The 20,113-nt window shown below is 35.1% G+C and overlaps 1 protein-coding gene and 1 long non-coding RNA gene across 2 annotated transcripts in view; both read right to left on the bottom strand.

Moving 5' to 3' along the window:
* LOC127855015 (elongator complex protein 2-like) overlaps positions 1-11,317 on the bottom strand; it is a 37,267-nt gene extending 25,950 nt beyond the window's left edge. Inside the window, 5 exon segments of the mRNA XM_052390313.1 lie at positions 1,804-1,884; positions 3,428-3,596; positions 5,321-5,391; positions 6,246-6,339; positions 11,155-11,317. Of these exon segments, the coding sequence (XP_052246273.1) occupies positions 1,804-1,884; positions 3,428-3,596; positions 5,321-5,391; positions 6,246-6,339; positions 11,155-11,283 (544 nt within the window). The 5' untranslated portion in view covers positions 11,284-11,317.
* A 2,764-nt stretch (positions 11,318-14,081) lies between these two features.
* Positions 14,082-19,033, bottom strand: LOC127855026 (uncharacterized). Its single transcript, XR_008037323.1, has 2 exons — positions 18,626-19,033; positions 14,082-15,875 (listed from the first exon to the last, which is right to left on the bottom strand). It is a non-coding gene; the product is annotated as an uncharacterized LOC127855026 (long non-coding RNA).
* Positions 19,034-20,113: the final 1,080 nt, after the last annotated feature.

Consider the following 20,113-nt stretch of genomic DNA (forward strand, 5'->3'; position numbering starts at 1 on the left):
TTTTTGTCAAATTTGTCCAAACGAAACGACGTACCTATAGGTGAAATGGCTTCGCTACGACTTTTCGCCGGGAAAAAAGCCAACAATCATTCTATAACATTTCGTCACGTGGCTTTTTCAAGGGCTCTGATTGGCGTAACGTAGAGCTACGAGATATAGCACAAAACACGCGCCAGACTTAATATATTCGGAAAAGATGAAAAAAATATTTTGAAAATTTTGGAGCTACGAGGTTTGAGAACGACAGTGACGATATGTAACACCACCTTACAATTCTGTTTTCAGACATTGTGTGAATATTGAATGAAAACGTTTGGATTACCAAAGCTTAAATTGATTAAAAGGCCAATTTAAGACATTTAACACAAAATAACTAAGCAGTTCTTTTGAGGTAAATTCAGCTATTATGCAAATTTGGTTGAGGGTTTTTCATTTTTATAGATTTACCCTTTACCACTTAGATATTTTGACGCATTTGTAGTTCCTTAGAAAGTTAAATTTAGTTAATGACCTTTCTTACTGAATTCATGTTTTAAAGGAGTCTTCCAAACCAGTATATACTGATGGGCAGAAAACAGCATAAAACCTGAACAGACTGCAAGTTACTTGCATGCTGTTCTGGTTTTATGCTGTTTGCACATAGCCATTTTCACTTTGCTTCTGAGTGGGAAATGGTTTCAAGAAGATGCAAATCATAGATATTTGTAAAATTAACATTTTCTTTTTTGCATTGGCACTAACCCTTGCAAAAAAATATAAAAAATATTCTTTACTTTGCATATAAAAGATCTAAATATATACTTAATATTTTTATTTACACTGAAATATTTTATGAATAATTCTGGGCAAAGAGTTGCATTTGGAGTTCCTTAAAAGCAGTTTAAACCCCAGTTCTGTTTGCTTTTTGGGTGTTTGTTGAGTACATGTACTTGTCTATTACATTTGTTTTGTGCCTACTTGTTTGGCATTTGTTTCCTAGCCATAAATTAAGTACTGATTGTAGAATAAGTTTTCTCTCCAGCTAGTTCAGCTTAAGGTTCACTTTGTCTATATTTCATGTTGATACATAGAAAACTGGGAGACAAATGCATGATACAAAGTACACATGAACATTGAGTTTAGTCTATGTGTCTTGAACTTCTACATGTTATAGAAAACATACTAGTCGTGCTCTGCGAAAAAGGAAGTAAAATGCATGTGCCTAAAATGTCGTCCCAGATAAGGCTGTGCAGTCTGCACAGGGGAATCAGGGACAACGCTTTCTGCCAAAACTTGATAATAAGATTTTTGCTAAGAAGAGACTTTCTTTAAACAGAAATATCATACAAGCGGAAAGTGACGCCCCTGATTAGCCTGTGCGGACTGCACATGCTAATCTGGGACGACACTTTACGCACATGTATTAAACCCCCTTTTCACAGAGCACAGCTCATATCTATAATGTTTCAATTTGACACACAGAAAAGTGAGAGACTAGTTTGCAACAAAACATAAACATGTCCAATAATGTAAAGTATCTGAAATTAGTCTTAGTTTAAAGGCACATACATGTAATTTGAAAAAGGATACACAGACAAAAATTATCACTTCTACATCATATAAACAAAATATGTTCACAATTTAATGTTGATACACAGAAAACTGAGAGAACAGTTTGGCATCACAAAGTACACATGTGCAGTGTGATAGACTAATCAAACAAACAACCGACAGGAAGGGTGGTTCCAGTATTACCCCATAAACTTTGTTTGGGGGATGGGTTAATTAGATCATTTTTCAAAGTAACAACAATAAATAGCTTACTCTCTGATCCTGGAACGCGTATTAAAGACAGATCCAATGCAAAGCCGCAGCCAAAGTTGATGTTCTGTTTGTGTATGAACCCTACAAAGGAGATAGTATTCAAAGGATGGAATCACAAGAAACAACTTGAGCAGCTTCAAGCAAAAATGGGTTTAACAATGTATGCAACCAGCTTAGCTCCAGACCAGCTTGCATATTAGCGCTGATTAAATCATAGATCCTTGTGTGGCTTTAAAACGGACAGGGAAGCTCCTAGTCTGCAAATGGCATATGACATAAGATGGAATTTTGCATTATGCAGACCACATATATTTGATCTAAATACACATAAAATCAAATAAATATCATATAATAAATGTATACATCAGCACGCTTTTACGTAGTACATTTACAGGTACAGCCGTTTAAGCCATCATAATAATGCATCTACAAAAAACACAAGATCAAAACAAGAGATGTGTTTGTCAGAAACACAATGCCCCCTACTGCACCGCTTTGATTTATTAATTGTTTTTTTATCATTTGGCAGGTACAGATAATTATCTCCCTTTGAAGCTTATTACTTCCCTTGGATTTGTTTTTTTTTACCTTTGACCTTGAATGCATGCCAAATATCAAGTTGCTATCTGAAGGGACATAGAAGCTATGTGCATTTTTCAAAACCTAAACGCAGAAACATAAATGCAAAGTGTGACGGAAAGACAGACGGACAGTCTGATCACTATATGCCCTCCTTCGGCGGCATAAAAATGTCATCTTTTACTCAAATCAATTAACAATTGAATTGTTGACATGTTTGCAATCTGTGTGACATCAATCATAACATGCCTTAAATCAAGCGCTCCTTATCAATAAACAGCTTTATGCAACCCGAAACTAGTTTGAGCTAAACAAAAGAACATGTGAAAATTGTGACCTGGAATGTGAAAACAGTTCGAGCCATCTGATGATTCAAGCCCGACCAATTTGAGTCATCCAACAGAAATTTATGATTATATAGCAATAAAAAAATCAGTGCCTTGAGGAGAGTTTGAGCCAACCATAAATTCAAGCCAAGCGAGTTTGAGCCATCGGGTTTCGACTGACAACAATCATATGGATCATTGTGGCTTTTCAGCAATATTATGAATAAAAATGTGTTTGGTAACAATCCAATTGTATTTTTATTTGTAGTATAATTAAGGCAAGATATTAATTTATTAGGGCTAAATATTGTGCACAGTAATGTTTTTATTTAGGATATAGCTTAAGTACTTATTGAGTTATCTCAGGATCCAGATATTTCAGACATTTTCAACTAATTCTGTATCCATAGCAACCACATATGTTGTCTCCAAAATAGCTGAAATAACTTAAACATGCCCCAAACAACCCTCATATAATACACTGAGTTTCATCAACAGAGTTAAAATACTTTTTGAATTACAGCAGGGATCAGTTGTCAGAGTCCTATACTCACAGACTCACTTAACTAGAAGTAAAGATTCAAAGACAGAATGCCTGATTTTTGGCATGAAGGATATGTTGTAAATGTTCATATGAAAAAGCCAAGAAATATTGACCTTAAAATCCTGTATTTACAGAAAACACTCAGAGATGGGAACATTCAGTGTGTATGTTAAACCTTTATCAGAGTTTCTAATCCAAATCTTCACAGTGGAGTCTGTGGAGGCAGATACAATAACAGCCCGGAGTTGTGTCCCCTGTGGCAGTGAATCTTCAGCAGTGAGGTAGGCTGCATCCAGAGCAGTTACTGCTCCTTGGTGATCAGTCAATGTCTGCTGCAGTACAAACTGTAAAAAATATATATACACATAATTTGTAAATGATCAATAAATAAACTTTATTTCATAGGTTGTGACAGTGGCGGATGATAAACGATGAATTCTATATTAAAAAACGTATTGATAATATTTAATCGCCTGTATTAAAATATTGAATGATAATAAACAATCTGAAACAATTGTCAATTGAATATTTTTAAGATAGTAAGTTTTTGACATAATAGTGAATTTGATGGGAAAAATACTGTATGTTACAGCTTATAGCTACAGTGTTTTACCTCCAAATTTCAAATTAACAAGAAATGTGTTTGTCAGAAACACTATGTCCCCTTCTGTGCTGCTTTGATTTTATTTTTTTTGTTTGACCTTTGACCTTAAAGGATGACCTTGACCTTTCACCACTCAAAATGAGCGGCTCCATGAGATACAAATGCATGCCAAATATCAAGTTGGTATATTCAATATTGCCAAAGTATTCATAAAATGAGCGATTTTGGCCACATATACTTGACCTCTGACCTTGAAGGATGACCTTGACCTTTCACCACTCAAAATGTGCGGCTCCATGAGATACACATGCATGCCAAATATCAAGTTGGTATCTTCAATATTGCCAAAGTATTCATAAAATGAGCGATTTTGGCCAAATATGTTTGACCTCTGACCTTGAAGGATGACCTTGACTTTTCACCACTCAAAATGTTCGGCTCCATAAGATACACATGCATGCCAAAAATCAAGTTGCTATCTTCAATATTGCAAAAGTATTAATAAAATGAGCGATTTTGGTCACATATATTTGACCTCTGACCTTGAAGGATGACCTTGACCTTTCACCACTCAAAATGTGCAGCTCCATGAGATACACATGCATGCCAAATATCAAGTTGCTATCTTCAATATTGCAATAGTATTCATAAAATGAGCGATTTTGGCCACATATATTTGACCTCTGACCTTGAAGGATGACCTTGATCGTTCACCACTCAAAATGTTCAGCTCCATGAGATACACATGCATGCCAAATATCAAGTTGCTATCTCGAATATTGAAAAAGTTATTGCAAATGTTAAAGTTGGAGCAAACAGACCAACGTACAGACCAACAGACAGGGCAGAAACAATATGTCCCCCACTATAGTGGGTGGGGGACATACAAAGCTTGTGCGCATCATACATTGATTCAACACTATCCTGGCTGCTAAATTGCAAAAAATTTGTTATGTACTCGTAAATAATCAAAATGGCTGCCTTATTTTCTCCAGAAAACTACCACCCTACAATCTTACAGACTGGTAAGTAAAATATTGCAAGAAAAGACCAAGAATGTACAGATTTTGTTATCACATTATGACACAAATTTATTTAAAAACGAGTTGATTAATTCTGGGAAATACTGGACAATAGAGGCGATTGATTTTGTCAACCATGCCTATTATTTTGAATTTCTAATAATGCAGTGTTTTTTTCCCTACATTTTGGAAATGGCACCGGGTTCCTTTGAATTAGAAAATCTAAGCCTTTTGACTAAAATTTGGAAATAAGTGTAGCTGTTGTGTTGCTAACAAATGGTTCAGAATTGATGCCAAGTGTTTTCAATATTATATTTACTAAGGTTCAACTACTAGTAATAGAGCTGGATAGGATGGATGGCAGATGAACTGAGATCAAAAAATAAAAAAAATTGTGGAAACCTTGACATGGGTATTGACAAAGAGATATTCATTGGCATACCTTATCTCCTTGTTTCCCCCACACCATGATGGAATTGTCCACACTTCCTGACACCAGCTCCGTCTCCAATCCTGCGATATCAAACGTTTATTATCATTTGCGTCAAACAGAATTTGGCCATGAGAAAACACACCATCTTCACCACAAAGGTATTTTGTAAACGTGTGCTGTCTATAGGTTGTTAGCTTGCGACGTAAAAACCAAGGTTTATAGTAAAAGCTGACTTACATTTGGCTCTATAAGACCCACAAAGGCCCTGGCAATGAAGCAGAAGCATACTATTATGTATATATTACAAATCAATGATTTTTTATTTGTTATTTAATTAAATTATATTTTTTGTCAATTCTAAACTGTGTATTTACCATTTTTAGTGATTATTGCTAAGCTTGGAATGAGATTAAGCATGCCATTCTTAAACAAGAGATGTGTTTGTCAGAAACACAATGCCCCCTTCTGCGCCGCTTTGAAGCCATATATTTGACCTTTGACCTTGAAGGATGACCTTGACCTTTCACCACCCAAAATGTGCAGCTCCGTGAGATACACATGCATGCCAAATATCAAGTTGCTATCTTCATTATTGCAAAAGTTATGACCAATTTCAAAGATGTCAGACGGACGGACAGACTGACTGACGGACAAACAGACGGACAGTTCAAAAACTAAATGCCACCCTTTGAGGGCATAAAAATCTAATAAATTTAAAGTCCATTCTAAATTATTGATCCAGCTTTTATAATTTTAAGTTTAATGACACGTTGTAGGTTTTGTATAGGCTATAATTCACTTGGCTTGATTAAAAGACTACCGGAGGTTAAAAATAATTTCTTACTATGTTTCTGGAATTTTATAATACAAGACTTGGGAGTTGCCTTTAAAGTTTTAATTTACTCAAAAACTGTACTGTCATCTTTTCACAAACCATCTGTGTATTTGGATATCCACTTCACACAGTTGACATTGGCCTTGTGTCCACTGAGAGTATGCAGGACTCGAGCCTGGCTGCTCCCAGCAACCTATTAGAGAGGAAAAGTGACTGTAGCGTCTGAATTCTCATGCTCTGTAGAGAGTTCAGAACAAGAATCAAAATATCCCGACAGTCTTGTTGTCTAATATGTAAGGTTAGTTGATCTGTATGCATACCAGTATATCATGTTTAAGATATTAAATCACTTCAAAATTAATCTAGTCATGTTCTGCACATAGTTACCAAGGGCGATGACTCTGTTTATGCACTGTACTGCATTCACAAGCCCTGTATCAGAATATCAAGTTTTATTTAAATCTCCTAAATTCTATTTGAGTATTGTTTTGTGCAATAAAAAACTCTGCAGTTATGATACGCTTGTTACAGTCATGGCCTGAGCCAGGGATTTCAATAGATTTTAAAAACCAGGAGTCAATGACCCCTGGACCAAAATTGTGAGGAGTCAAATTGAAAAATGCTGGGTCAATTTTGTAGCGCAAAAATAAGTGTACATGTACATTAATTGTGTTTAAGTATAATTTTTTTTAAAGATAAAATTAGACTAAGAGTAAAACAATGTCTTTAAAGTTATATTGCTTTATTAAATTGTTAAATAACAATATCATGATACACAACATAACAGAATGTTAATGAATTGGTTCACAATGATAATGACAAAACATATTAATATGATAATGATATGACATTGACAGTTCTCCCCACTTCAAAGGGATGCTTTAAACTTTCATGACCATGTGTTGTGTTGTGTACATATAATTTTTCAAAAAGAGTCTCAGTCACTAAGAACCGCGCCTTACCCTTTTCACTCTGATGTTCATTGTTAATTAATACGCGTTAATTTGTCTCTCCGATATAAACAGTTTGGATAAAACTGTTGACAATTGATAATACGGGTTGAAAACAAGGGACAAAATTGTCAAAAAAAAACAGGTTTTCAATTTGAAAAAAAGTCTGATAAAAGGAGACAACTCAAACTGAAAATGATAGTTTATAATTAACCCCCTTTAATTAAAAATAAATCTATATTTAGTCGTGGCGACCTTGACCTTAAAGATATCGACGTAATTCTTTCGTGCGACACAACGTCCAATGATGGTGAACAAATGTGTCAAATGATTATTTATCTCACAATGGATGACATAGTTATGGCCCAGACAAGCTCATTTATGGCCATTTTTTACCTTTGAACTCAAAGTGTGACCTTGACCTTGGAGATATCGACGTAATTCTTTCGCGAGACACACTGTCTAATAATGGTGAACAAATGTGCCAAATGATTTTAAAATCTCACAAAGAATGACATAGTTATGGCCTGGACAAGCTCATTTATGACCATTTTTGACCTTTGAACTCAAAGTGTGACCTTGACCTTGGAGATATAGACGTAATTCTTTCGGGCGACACACAGATGGTGTACAAATGTGCCAAATGATTTTAAAATCTCACAATGAACTACAAAGTTATGGCCCGGACAAGCTTGTTCCACTTGCCCGCCAGCCTGCCGACATTCGCCAATCTAATAACCATTTTTTCCCTTTGGAAAACCTGGTTAAAAACTGTCTATGTATGTCAATTAATATGTGATAGTTTTGTTTACAAAGCATTAAGTCATACAGAGTATGTGTTTTCGCAGTTTTTTTTAATTTTATTTTGCATTATGAACCATAATTGACAAGTACCGTTTCAAAGTCATATGCATGTGCTGCTTATTGCCCACTTAGTGCGCACTCACTCTGTAGATGTTGACATGTTTATTTAAAGAGATTAGATCAGATAAAGGATGCCTAAGGTTTCTCCGCGATGCATAGACCGAGTTTTAAATACTGGGGCATGAATGTAAGTTTATAGGGGCATGAATGTAAGTTTATAGGGGCATAATGGGATTTATTACCATGGATCTCACAATGTTACTGATTGATGCACTGGCAAAATTTGTGTAGCTTAAAAATGATGCACAGCAAAAAAAATGGTCTGGTCATTTAAAGGTGTTTGTGTCAAAACGCAGTATTCTGCACCTATTGAAATCCCTGACCTAGGCAATAATTTTCTTTTGATATTGAAGAGAGTTCTACAAATCTTCACAATAAAGAATATAATTCATTTAACCTATAGCCAGGAATGCAATACACTTTCAATTTTATGAGTTTGAGAGTTTAAGTTCTGGACAGTTAATTGGTACAAAACAACATGGGATAGCATGAACCAACAAGGGAGGCAACTCGTGATGTCACAAATTGGCAGTAACCAAAAAGTGGTTCTTTATTATCTCGCTTAACATGGGTCTAAATTACGTTTTAAAGCTCTTTTCTGATTGGATTAAACAGTCTGAAATCATCCAATCAAGAAAGCAGAGACATTTATCTTGCATAACATTCAATGCCATGCTCTACGCAAGCTATTTAGAAAATAAAAATCGTAAACCAAAAAGTTCGGAATGTTTTTTTTCGCGGTTATAGACGGTGTTACTTGCTGAAATCAATAAAATATTGCTTTGAAATCATTTATGTATTGGTATTGAACAAGAAAGTGGTCGAATATAAGTGGAAAACATAAGTATTGTGATTAAAACTTGTGTCTGCTACAATTTTACGAGTGGTTACGGAAATTACCGATCGTACAGATGTATTGACAAACAAAGGCCAAACGACTGAATAGCTTTCATATTTCAAGTTTATCAGCCTTGAAAGCATCACTTTTTCAAATAAGAAGCAAAATCATACATTAATCAACCAGTAATAGTCAATAACACCAAAATCTTTGGGTACATCCATTTTGTTTTTCAGAAACCACGACATGTATTATTTTCAGAAACCGATGATCGGTCATTTCCGGAACATCTTGGTAAATTTCAGCAGACAAGTTTTCGTCAAAAATTCTTATGTTTTCCGCAAATATTCTACCACTTTCTTGTTGTATACCAATACATAAATGATTTGAAAGTAATATAACATTGATTTTGGTCAGGAACACTTTATTTAACTGCTAGAAAAGACATCTCAAATTTAGCGCATAAACCATTGAAAAATCATACTTCAGTTTATCCTTCTTATGATTGTTTTATCAGTTACTTTAGCTTCAGCCACCCACTTATTTTTGAAATTATGACACACATATGTTTAAAATTGAGTTATATATTTTTAGTTATTTTTATTGAGAAACTTTTATCTTATAACACATTTTTGGTACAAAAATGTTAATTGTATATGTATAGTTTGAAAAAAATACATAGGTAAAGATTTACCTAAACTTGCTACACATGTAAAATAAAATGCCAATAATTACAACAAAAATCACTTTAAAATAGTATGTTTTGTTTATTAGTCTTAAACAATATTAATGTTTTCATTTCAAAATTATAAAACACAATACATTAAATATTTTCCTATAAAAATGATGACATAACAGATTGTTAGGAAGATATGAACAGAACGTAAACAGTATGCTTATTGAAATTAAAAACAACTAAAACATCTTTTTGTATTAATTTTCTGATCAAAAGTGGTATTTCTAGTTAGTATAGGAGATATTTTATCAAGAAAAAGCATTAGAATTTGGATTGTTTTGAAGAAAAGTGTGCATTTCATCCAGTATTGCCATGGAACCAGTTTTTGGTTAGAAATTCAATTGTTGCTAAAAATTCATAAAAAATAGAATTTTCAAAGTAATCCATTAAAACAAAAAGAAAATGCTTTCTAATATACCTAAAATATTATTCCTGCAGGCATTTGACATCATTTAATTATGTTTTAAAAAATCATTGGTTCATGCTAGCCTGCAACCCGGGTGAGTCGCGGTACTTAAGGAATATTCATTTGCGTCTAGAAACCATGTTCAAATATCAGATAAATAATTTTTAAGACAAACATATCTGACTTAACTTCATTGGAAAATAGCCTTTTTATGACAAAAATCCTTCAATTTTAACTGCGGTATCAACAAAAACAACACCACTGTCCGCCATTGTTGTTTATTTTCCCTCCTGGTTGACTCGCGGTAAATAGGTTAAACGACACTAATATTAAATTTAACATGAATAAACATAAAGATCTGACATACCATTCAAAGTAACAATCAATAACGTATATAACAATTAGAACATATGGAATTTAAGACATCAAATAAAATAAATATCACAGTTATGTTCAAGCAGTGTCTAATTTTAATTCTCAATATTCAAATAACTGTTCATGTTCATTCATTCTTCTGCGCAATGGGGACACCTGAAGAAGCAATCTCGCCTCAAGAAACGTACATCAGTGCAGAAGCTCAGATGTACCCAATGTGCACACACACTAAATTCACCCCTTATCGTAAGGCTTCTTCTTATGATTTGACTCTCTAATCTGAAAAAATAAATAAATTGAGTTTAATCTAACTTCAACCCTCAAATCTATTAGCTAAATATTGAAGTGTTTATAGAGTCTGACCTATCGAAATAATTTTAAAAAGTCGGTGGTGTGTAACCCCTTCACAAAGAGCATAATATTGGTAGTGTCTGACCTAAGCAACCGCAAGCAGACGAAAAAGTGAATTAGTTGAAAGGGAAATTTTAACATGGATTTTTACATAATTTTGGTTTAAAATGATGTTTTAAATCGTTTTTGGGTAGTAACTTACCAAAAATCTATTCATACTGGCAGCAAAAGATGTTTTCTGTCAGATTTCAAAAGTAGGTCACGCAGGTTTGTTTACAAACACAATCCAGAGGGCGCTAATGAAATACCGCGAGTCAAAACGACCCGCGACTCAACCGGGTTTGAGTATACATGGGAACGAATCGTTATAAATATTACAATACATTACGCAATTTATTAATTTAACAATTAAATTGACCATGTCATACCTCCGGTTTACAAACAACAACTGCTTGACAAGAACCGTAACACAGTAAATTATTTCTGCCCCAATCGGCGCAGTGAGGAGATTTATTACAGCCGCTACTGATATAACAGGTGTTCATGGGCGCAGCCATCTTGAAAAGGTTGGTGCGCAGCCATCTTGAAAGGTTGCACAGAACTATATCAACGGTAAACACACACTATCTATCTCGGTGAACACACACACACTATCTATCTATTTATCTATGTATGTATGTGTGTGTGTGTGTGTGTGTGTGTGTGTGTGTGTGTGTGTGTGTGTGTGTGTGTGTGTGTGTGTGTGTGTGTGTGTGTGTGTGTGTGTGTGCGTGCGTGCGTGCGTGCGTGCGTGCGTGCGTGCGTGCGTGCGTGCGTGCGTGCGTGCGTGCGTGCGTGCGTGCGTGCGTGCGTGCGTGCGTGCGTGCGTGCGTGCGTGCGTGCGTGCGTGCGTGCGTGCGTGCGTGTATGTATGCATGCATGCATGCATGCATGTATGTTTGTATGTATCTATCTATCTATCTATTTAATCTATCTAATCTATCTCTCTATCTATCTCTCTATCTATCTCTCTATCTATCTATCTATCTATCTATCTATCTATCTATCTATCTATCTATCTATCTATCTATCTATCTATCTATCTATCTATCTATCTATCTATCTATCTATCTCTCTATCTCTCTATCTATCTATCTATCTATCTATCTATCTATCTATCTATCTATCTATCTATCTATCTATCTATCTATCTATCTATCTATCTATCTATCTATCTATCTATCTATATATACTGTCTATCTCCCCTTTCTGGTATTATTGACAGGTATCTTACAACTAAAGACATTTGTCTGTTGCCATTGTACATTATATTGCTCAAAGATCTATTAATAAACAATTATAAATATATTCATAAATAAACAAAGAATGTTTATAGATATTTGTTTATTTACATATATTTGTATTGCTTAAGTCATACTGAAATATCTGCAGACTTATGCCACCACATATATACCAACACAACCCCTCCATAATCGTTGCTTATTCATTATGTTTTTTTACAGTTTAATAAATGATACAACATTAGAAGCTAGTTATTTGCCGATAAATCGTCAATAACTCGTTAAGTTTACCAATGTAAGTGGATAAATGTTTCTGATTGTATTTCATTACGAGTCGATAAACTGTGTTGGAAATATGTAATAACTCACATTGGGTCTATTTTCTGCTTAGTGAACTTATGTTTCGTTTGTCATGCACATGAACCAATTAGGCAACGGAGAACGATTTTACGAGAACTGAAATACATTAGTATACTGAGCAGTAGAACATATAAACTCTATATCAACACACGCCTTTACAGCTCGATATCACCATACATATTAAAACTGGAAAAATGTGTTATTTGTATACCTTTTTAGACCATCAGAAATTTCCATAATTCAATTTGATTTATGCAAAATATTTTCCCAAATGATAAAGCATCGATGTGGAACTCCATTGTAATATCTTAGAACGCCAAGCAAAAGGCTTTTTTCAGCCCTCTCAGTTGATGTTCCAGGAGTTGAGAATAAGGCACAAAACCCTGTCCAACTAAAATAATGTACTCAAGACATGATCAGCCAGCGCTACCCACCACACTCATGGATCCAGGCCTATACTGATGGATCAGCAGAAAAGGCAGTCAAGAACGCTGGAAGCGGGGTGTACATAACATACCCAGCAGGACCCCCTTTAGCCGCAGCAAGCCCAGTAGGTGAACAAAGCTCCAACTACAGAGCTGAGGTCCAGGCTCTTCAGTCAGCAGCACATCATCTAAATGAGCAGGTTGTACAAGAAAGAAACATTGTCTTCCTCACAGACTCACTGTCAGCCCTACAGTCCCTCTCAGCAGGACCATAAGACGCCGCAACAAGACAGCTGCTGGCACACATTTGCCACCTGTCAGACCATAACAATGTTGTGCTACAATATATACCTGCCCATGTAGGCATAGCAACGAAGCTGCAGACAAGCTTGCTAAGGAGGGATCAAAGAAGGAGCAGCCCCAACCCCCAATATCATACCAAGAGGCAAAAACCTTACTTAAAAACAAATTCACCACTGAATGGAATGACAAAAATGATGTATACCAACCCCACAAAGACAGCATCGACAAACTCAACAGACACAGTCAAACCATCATCTTCAGGCTCAGAACTGGACACTGTCATCTTCAAAAGCACATGAAAAGACTTGGACTTGCTGACACAGCTTCATGTCAGTGCGGAGCCGAAGAACAAACGCCCTTCCACATACTACAGAGCTGCCCCAACCTGGAAGAGGCCCGCCAAACATATTGGCCAACAGAAACAACCCTTCAACCCAAACTGTGGGGCATTCCAGATAATCTACGACAAACAGTGCAGTTCATCACTGCATAACAACTGCAAGTAAAACGGCCAAAAGAAGAAGATGGAACGCATAAGTAAGTAAGTATGCATTCTCAAAAATGTGTGCAAGTTCGACAAAACCAGTATAAGTGAACATTGTCTAAGAAAACTTACTCTTGCTGCATATTAAAACTTATGATGAAGTTTTAAATTATTTTCATTAGCCAGTTAAAATATTTCAACAGAAAGTGAATTAATCCCTTGGGTTAAGAGCTTGAGTGGAAACTTCTTTTAATACCGGTAATGCAAATTACTATATTCTTTATTCTTTAGTAAGTCCAATGCTTTGCGTTTTTAGAGGGTTCCATAGTGTTGTGTAATAAGAATTGCCTTGATTGGGGATAGGTCACATGCCTGGAATGAAGGTTTAAGATTTCCATATTTTCAAGATTCATGTTTTAACTTTGACAATTGGGTAGCGTGAAATTATGTTGAAAATACAAGATGACATACAAAGTCATACTGATATCACATATCAACAAGACTGGATTTGTACTATATTTATTTCAAACATTCAAATTAAATACAGTTGTAAATTGCAAATTTTGACTAGCAAGCACATTATATTACCGGTAAATAACAATTGCTTCAGCAAATTAATTGATGTATAAACATTTGTAACAGGTTTATAAATGCACAACCAAAAGCAGACATTAGTTTCTTTCATAAGGTACATTCAAAGCCCATTTCCTTACTCCTTCAAATACATAAACCTTTTCTTTACTTTTTTGGTAGTATTGATAACCGTTCATATAGAAACTTTCAACATAATATTGTAAAATGATATAGCACACTCAGTGCATTAGATTTGTATATTTTTGAAGAATTTAAGGCCAAGACACATTTAACATATAATTACCTTATAGAAATTTACATATCAATAAAGTAGAGCCTATCTAAATGAAAATTAATCAAACTGCAACATAAACTTATGATCTGATATCTTTCAACATTTAACCTTATTTTATGTTTGGTTCGATTTTCAAGTTTAGTAACGTTAATGTTAAGCACCAAGGAGCTATTGCATCTTTCAGCAATATAAGAAATACATATCAAAATAAACTGTGCAGGCCCTATGATGGAAGCCTTTACAGACCAGTGTATTGCACATTTCCTTTACAGTCGAAATTACTTAACCCTTAACCACTTAGATATGTACTTTTGACTTATTTGTAGTCCCTTAGAAAGTTATTTTTTAAAGACCTTTTTTTACTAGATTCAAGTTTTAGAGGCTTCATTTTTGACCCTCAGGTACTGATGACTAGCAAACAACATGAAACCTGAACAGACAGCAAGTTACACGCTGACAGCGACAAAAAATCCGGTTAAACTGAACGTTTTTTATGAGTATGGCGCACTAAATGATTACATTTGTAAATGACACCAATTTTGAAGCAAACAGTTCTTACATCAATAAACAAACATAGATATCATATATATATACGTAACATATAGCACAAAGAAACACTGCACAAAAGAAAAGAGCTTTCAAAACACCTGCCACAAAACAGCCTTCACTTTTATTTTCATTTACTTAATCTTCCAAATGTAAAGCTTGAAATCAGCTATGTTAACTATACAGCTATTTTGTCACATAGGAAACAATTACACGGACACTTAAGGCAAAAACAAACATTCCACACCTAAAAGTTGTATAATTTTTCATTTCAACTCCATTTCAATCAACAATAAATACTGTAAACTAGATACGGCAATCCATAATGATAAAGAGTTGTTTATGATAACAGAAATCACACATATAGCGCAGGTAATTAAATGCAAAACAGTTAACTATATGCCAAAAAGCTGTCATTAATCATTTTCTTTTCCATTGTTACCATTTGCCTGCCCATCCTGTGTCTTCTTTGACTCTGCGGTCTTTGTCCCATATACAACGGCTGTTAAAGTCGGCCCGACCCACGCCGAAGCTCCTTTTTTGGCGGACCATGAGGAGGAGGCTGCAGTCTGTAAAGCACCCGGGACCTTAGAAGAAGCACTTACTTTTGCAGCCATTGAATAAGAGGCTGATGCTTGCGTTTTGGACAAAGCCCCATATAAAGCATTGGTGACCCCCGCAGAGTCAGGCCCCGTGGTCTGTGCCCCAGACACCGCAGCCTGTTTGGTAACCTTGATCCCTGCTGAGTTGAGCCCCGTTGTTTGTGGCCTTGACACAGCAGCCTGTACAGCAGCCGTGACTACTGCTGAAGTTCCCCCTATGGCAGCCGATGAGGAGTAAGCAATCCCTGCAGCTCCTGCTGACTACAGCAACGCTATTGTACCTGTATGCACAACAAAATGCTTGACTTTCTTGAAACATTTTTTTACACATGTCACATACATGGAAGATTTTTTTTAAACATTATCCAGATCCTCTACCGTCTTGTTTTCGATTCACGCTCGCCATATTAGATAACCATGGGCAGAAACACTTTTTTGCAAATTTGTAAACAAATCTCATTTTATTTATGACAAAATTCTTTAATAAAAAGAATTACAATCTTAACCAGAAGTTGCAACACAGAGTTTTAGACAAACACAATATAAGGTTGAAAGTGTGGTCATAGACTCATAACACGAAATTCAACAATTTGAAAAAAAATCCCCACCCTCTGATATTGCAAAAACCTATAGATAACATATTCTGTATTCTATAGGTCTTTGGATCTTGGAATCATAATCATGATTCCAAGATCAGAGGGTGGGCTTTTTTTTTTCCATGGCTCTTTGTCAATTTTTTTCTCATTAAACATGATTTTATATATTTATTTGAATATATTGGGCTCCTAAAAAATAAATAAAAAACAATACTATCCAGGGTACGTTACTTCCACCTGTGATGACACATAAATAATATGAAACCAATTGGATAAGTGTCCATGGTTATTTGCAAAGGAGCGCGACTCAGGATAATGTGGATGACTGTGCATAAACATGTTTGGCTTGCATATCTACACTTCACTGCAATTTCAATTTGCAATTTAATTGCTTCACAAATGCTCATCGCACTTTAAACATTTATGCTTCTGTCATAGTGCACAGTTTCAATTCAATCGCTTGGCGAAGGTTAAAGTAGTTAGATACTTCATTTGATACACCATAATGAGAACACATTGGTTCATATCATTTACAAAAGTGACAACTAGTTTCTTGATTATTTACTTTCAATAAAGCAATGTAGATTAGAATAAATAGTTTAAATGCAATATTTGGTTACAACTTTGAAAGATCTTGTACATTTTTATATTGTGAATTTCTTACAGATGATCAGTATTGATTTGCTATCGTTTTAGCATTAGATAAAGACAGGGTATGAGTGGAATACTTAAAATAATACATTGAGATAGATGAAGATCTAGAGCCAAACAGCCATTAGCCTCATCCACCCAAATGAAAATGCTTCAGATAAAGCACCATTCACAGTTTATATGGGGTAATTGCTCTCTGCAAAATATGGGATTAGTTTAGCCTTGATCTATACGATTCCAAGCTTATATAAATTATTTGTGTGAATCACATGACAAAATTCAATGTACAAGTGGCAATTTGTAGATTGTTCGATGATTTTAAGAAAATTACACAAGCATTTTAATGAAACATTTTGGCCTTAAAGGGGCTATCCAACAGATTTTGGCATGTATTGAAGCTTGTCATTAAATGCTTTCAATGCTTTATATTAATAAATTTAGACATTTGAACTATAAACCTCCAGTAATAAAAAACAAGAATACAATTTAAAAAAAGGAAAAAAGTAATCCTTAACAAGGTTCGATCGACTGACTCCTGGAGTCCTGGAGTAATAAGCTTCCCGCTTACACCACTCGACCATCCACGCTCACATACAGGGCGGATGTATTGTTAAGCTATATACCCAATCCTCGTAGTTTCCAAAATATCGAATCGCGTCGATACGACGCTTTATCTGTTGGACGGCCCCTTAAATAGTGTTTCAGTTTCAAACATAGATGCATACATTTTTTTGTATAAATATGTAACTTCTTATTTCATGTCTTTTATTTGTAACATTGTAGGTGTTTGGCATGTTTTCTTTAAAAAATAATTGTATTAACCCTTTGCATGCTGGGAAATTTGTCGTCTGCTAAAATGTCGTCTGCTGGATGTCTAAAATTAGCATTTTTTGGGATTTAAAAAAACAAAAAACATTAGAATAGCAAACAGTTTGGCTCCTGATGAGACGCCACATTTTGTGGCGTTTCATCTGGATCCAAACTGTTTGCAAAGGCCTTTAAAATTCGGTTCCAGCGCTGAAAGGGTTAAAATATGATTAAAGTGTTCAATGCAAATGCGCTAATTCTGTTCATCACATCATGATAATACAATATGAAAAAATCAAATATGACTACTTTAAACGTGAATACGTAACACATGTAAAACGTACATGTACTGTAAATAAAATTGTGGTTTTGTTTGTTCAGCTCGATTTGCGATTCCCGTTGCACAACTGGCCTCAGAATATCAAGTTATGAGCTAAAGGAAGAAAGCGACGAGGTCATCTGGAAAGTTCTTAAGATAGACTTAACTTCGTGTAAACAACGGAATGGATTAGGGTTACATATTGAAACAACACGTTATGTTTTCAAGCGCTTGCAATTCATGGAACCCCTCGGACTAATAAAATCTACGAACATTTTTGTGCAAATATTATCCGATGTGAAGTTACATACACGAAAAGATGCCTTTAAGGTATTAAACATATCAGAGGAAATTAAAAGGCAAATTACAGATCTTGGCTGTGAGAAATTGGACATGTTCGAGCGAGAAACAGTATACACTTATTTCATGGATGCGCGGTGAACAGTCAAAACTGTTTCCCAAGGTATCAGGGATGACTTTGGCAACAGTTCCAAATGTCAGCCCTGATACCGAGGGACAACAGTTTTGCCTGTTCACCAAGCATCCATGAAATAAGTGTTTTATTACCTGATCAAATTTCCAACATAGAAATAACAGCAAACTAAATTTTCATTTACACACAACAGTAAGCGATAAAATAAATAATTTTGATTATTACCTGATGTCTTATATAAATGATGATTAATTATTTTTTGCTATTTCCTCGTCGAAAAAGAAATTTGCAATGTTTTAGACTATTACCGGTGAATATCGAACTGTTGACAGGTCAACAGTTTGAACTGTTGCCCGCTGGAATAATGACGTCATTTCGTCGAAAAAAATGACGTCATTTTACAGTTAAACAGTCAAAATTATTTATTTTATCGATTACTGTTGTGTGTAAATAAAAATTTAGTTTGCTGTTATTTCTATGTTGGAAATTTGATCAGGTAATAAAACACTTATTTCATGGATGCTTGGTGAACAGTCAAGACTGTTGTCCCTCGGTATCAGGGCTGACATTTGGAACTGTTGCCCTCGGCCTTTCGGCCTCGGGCAACAGTGCCAAAGTCATCCCTGATACCTTGGGAAACAGTTTTGACTGTTCACCGCGCACCCATGAAATAAGTGTATACTGTTTAACTGTAAAATGACGTCATTTTTTCGACGAAATGACGTCATTATTCCAGCGGGCAACAGTTCAAACTGTTGACCGGTCAACAGTTCGATATTCACCGGTAACAGTTTAAAACATTGCGAATTTCTTTTTCGACGAGGAAATAGCAAAAAATAATTAATTATCATTTATATAAGACATCAGGTAATAATATATTTTATAAGCATTTTAGGACGTTCCCTCCCCAAGGATGCAATCCGTGGTCAATTCTGTTTTTGTTCATCAAACGAACGATTAAGAACATTGAGGCTAGCGTATTTTATTGCGACCTGTCTTCAGATGCCTATGCAGATAGTCTGGAAAAAAATAAAAGAGGACTTTAAGGACAAAGAAAATTATCTTTGCGACGAAAATTTCCTGATTATGCCAGAACGTGTGAAAGATGACATAGAAACAGTATTTTCCAACGCGTTAAACGGACGTTTATAAAATGGAAAGTAACAAATCAATAAATATCACATCCGGATATATTTAAGTTAACGTATAGGATGTGTGGACTACCATTAGACGATCAACTTTTAAAAGTGAATGTGAATAATTACGACTTTTATTTACCTTTACATTTATTCATATGCAGATATGATTATGTGGCCTTACGAGTGGTATACTATAAAAACCAATTAATAGTAGAACAATAAAGTCATTGATTTCCCTTTAAATCGTATCACATATGTCGATCAAGAATGCATTTTTGTAAAAGAGTTTTGCTTGAGTTGAGGTTTGTTAGATCGTTGACAAATCCGAGTGAGAAAACTCGTACTCAAGAACCGTAAACCGAGTGAGAAAACTCGTACTCAAGAACCGTAAACGCGACTCTTTATGAATTGCGTTAGAGCTTCATATACAAGATAACGATTGATGCAAAGCATCAAAGGGCGTCGGGAATTTCAGTGTAAAAGGCACTCAATGAAGTTACATGGAACGATTTTTTTCTACTGTAAATATTAATATATTGGCCGATTATTTTAAACAAAATAGAAAAAGATACTG

The sequence above is a fragment of the Dreissena polymorpha genome, chromosome 13, assembly GCF_020536995.1.
Source record: "Dreissena polymorpha isolate Duluth1 chromosome 13, UMN_Dpol_1.0, whole genome shotgun sequence".
NCBI classification, from domain to species: domain Eukaryota; kingdom Metazoa; phylum Mollusca; class Bivalvia; order Myida; family Dreissenidae; genus Dreissena; species Dreissena polymorpha.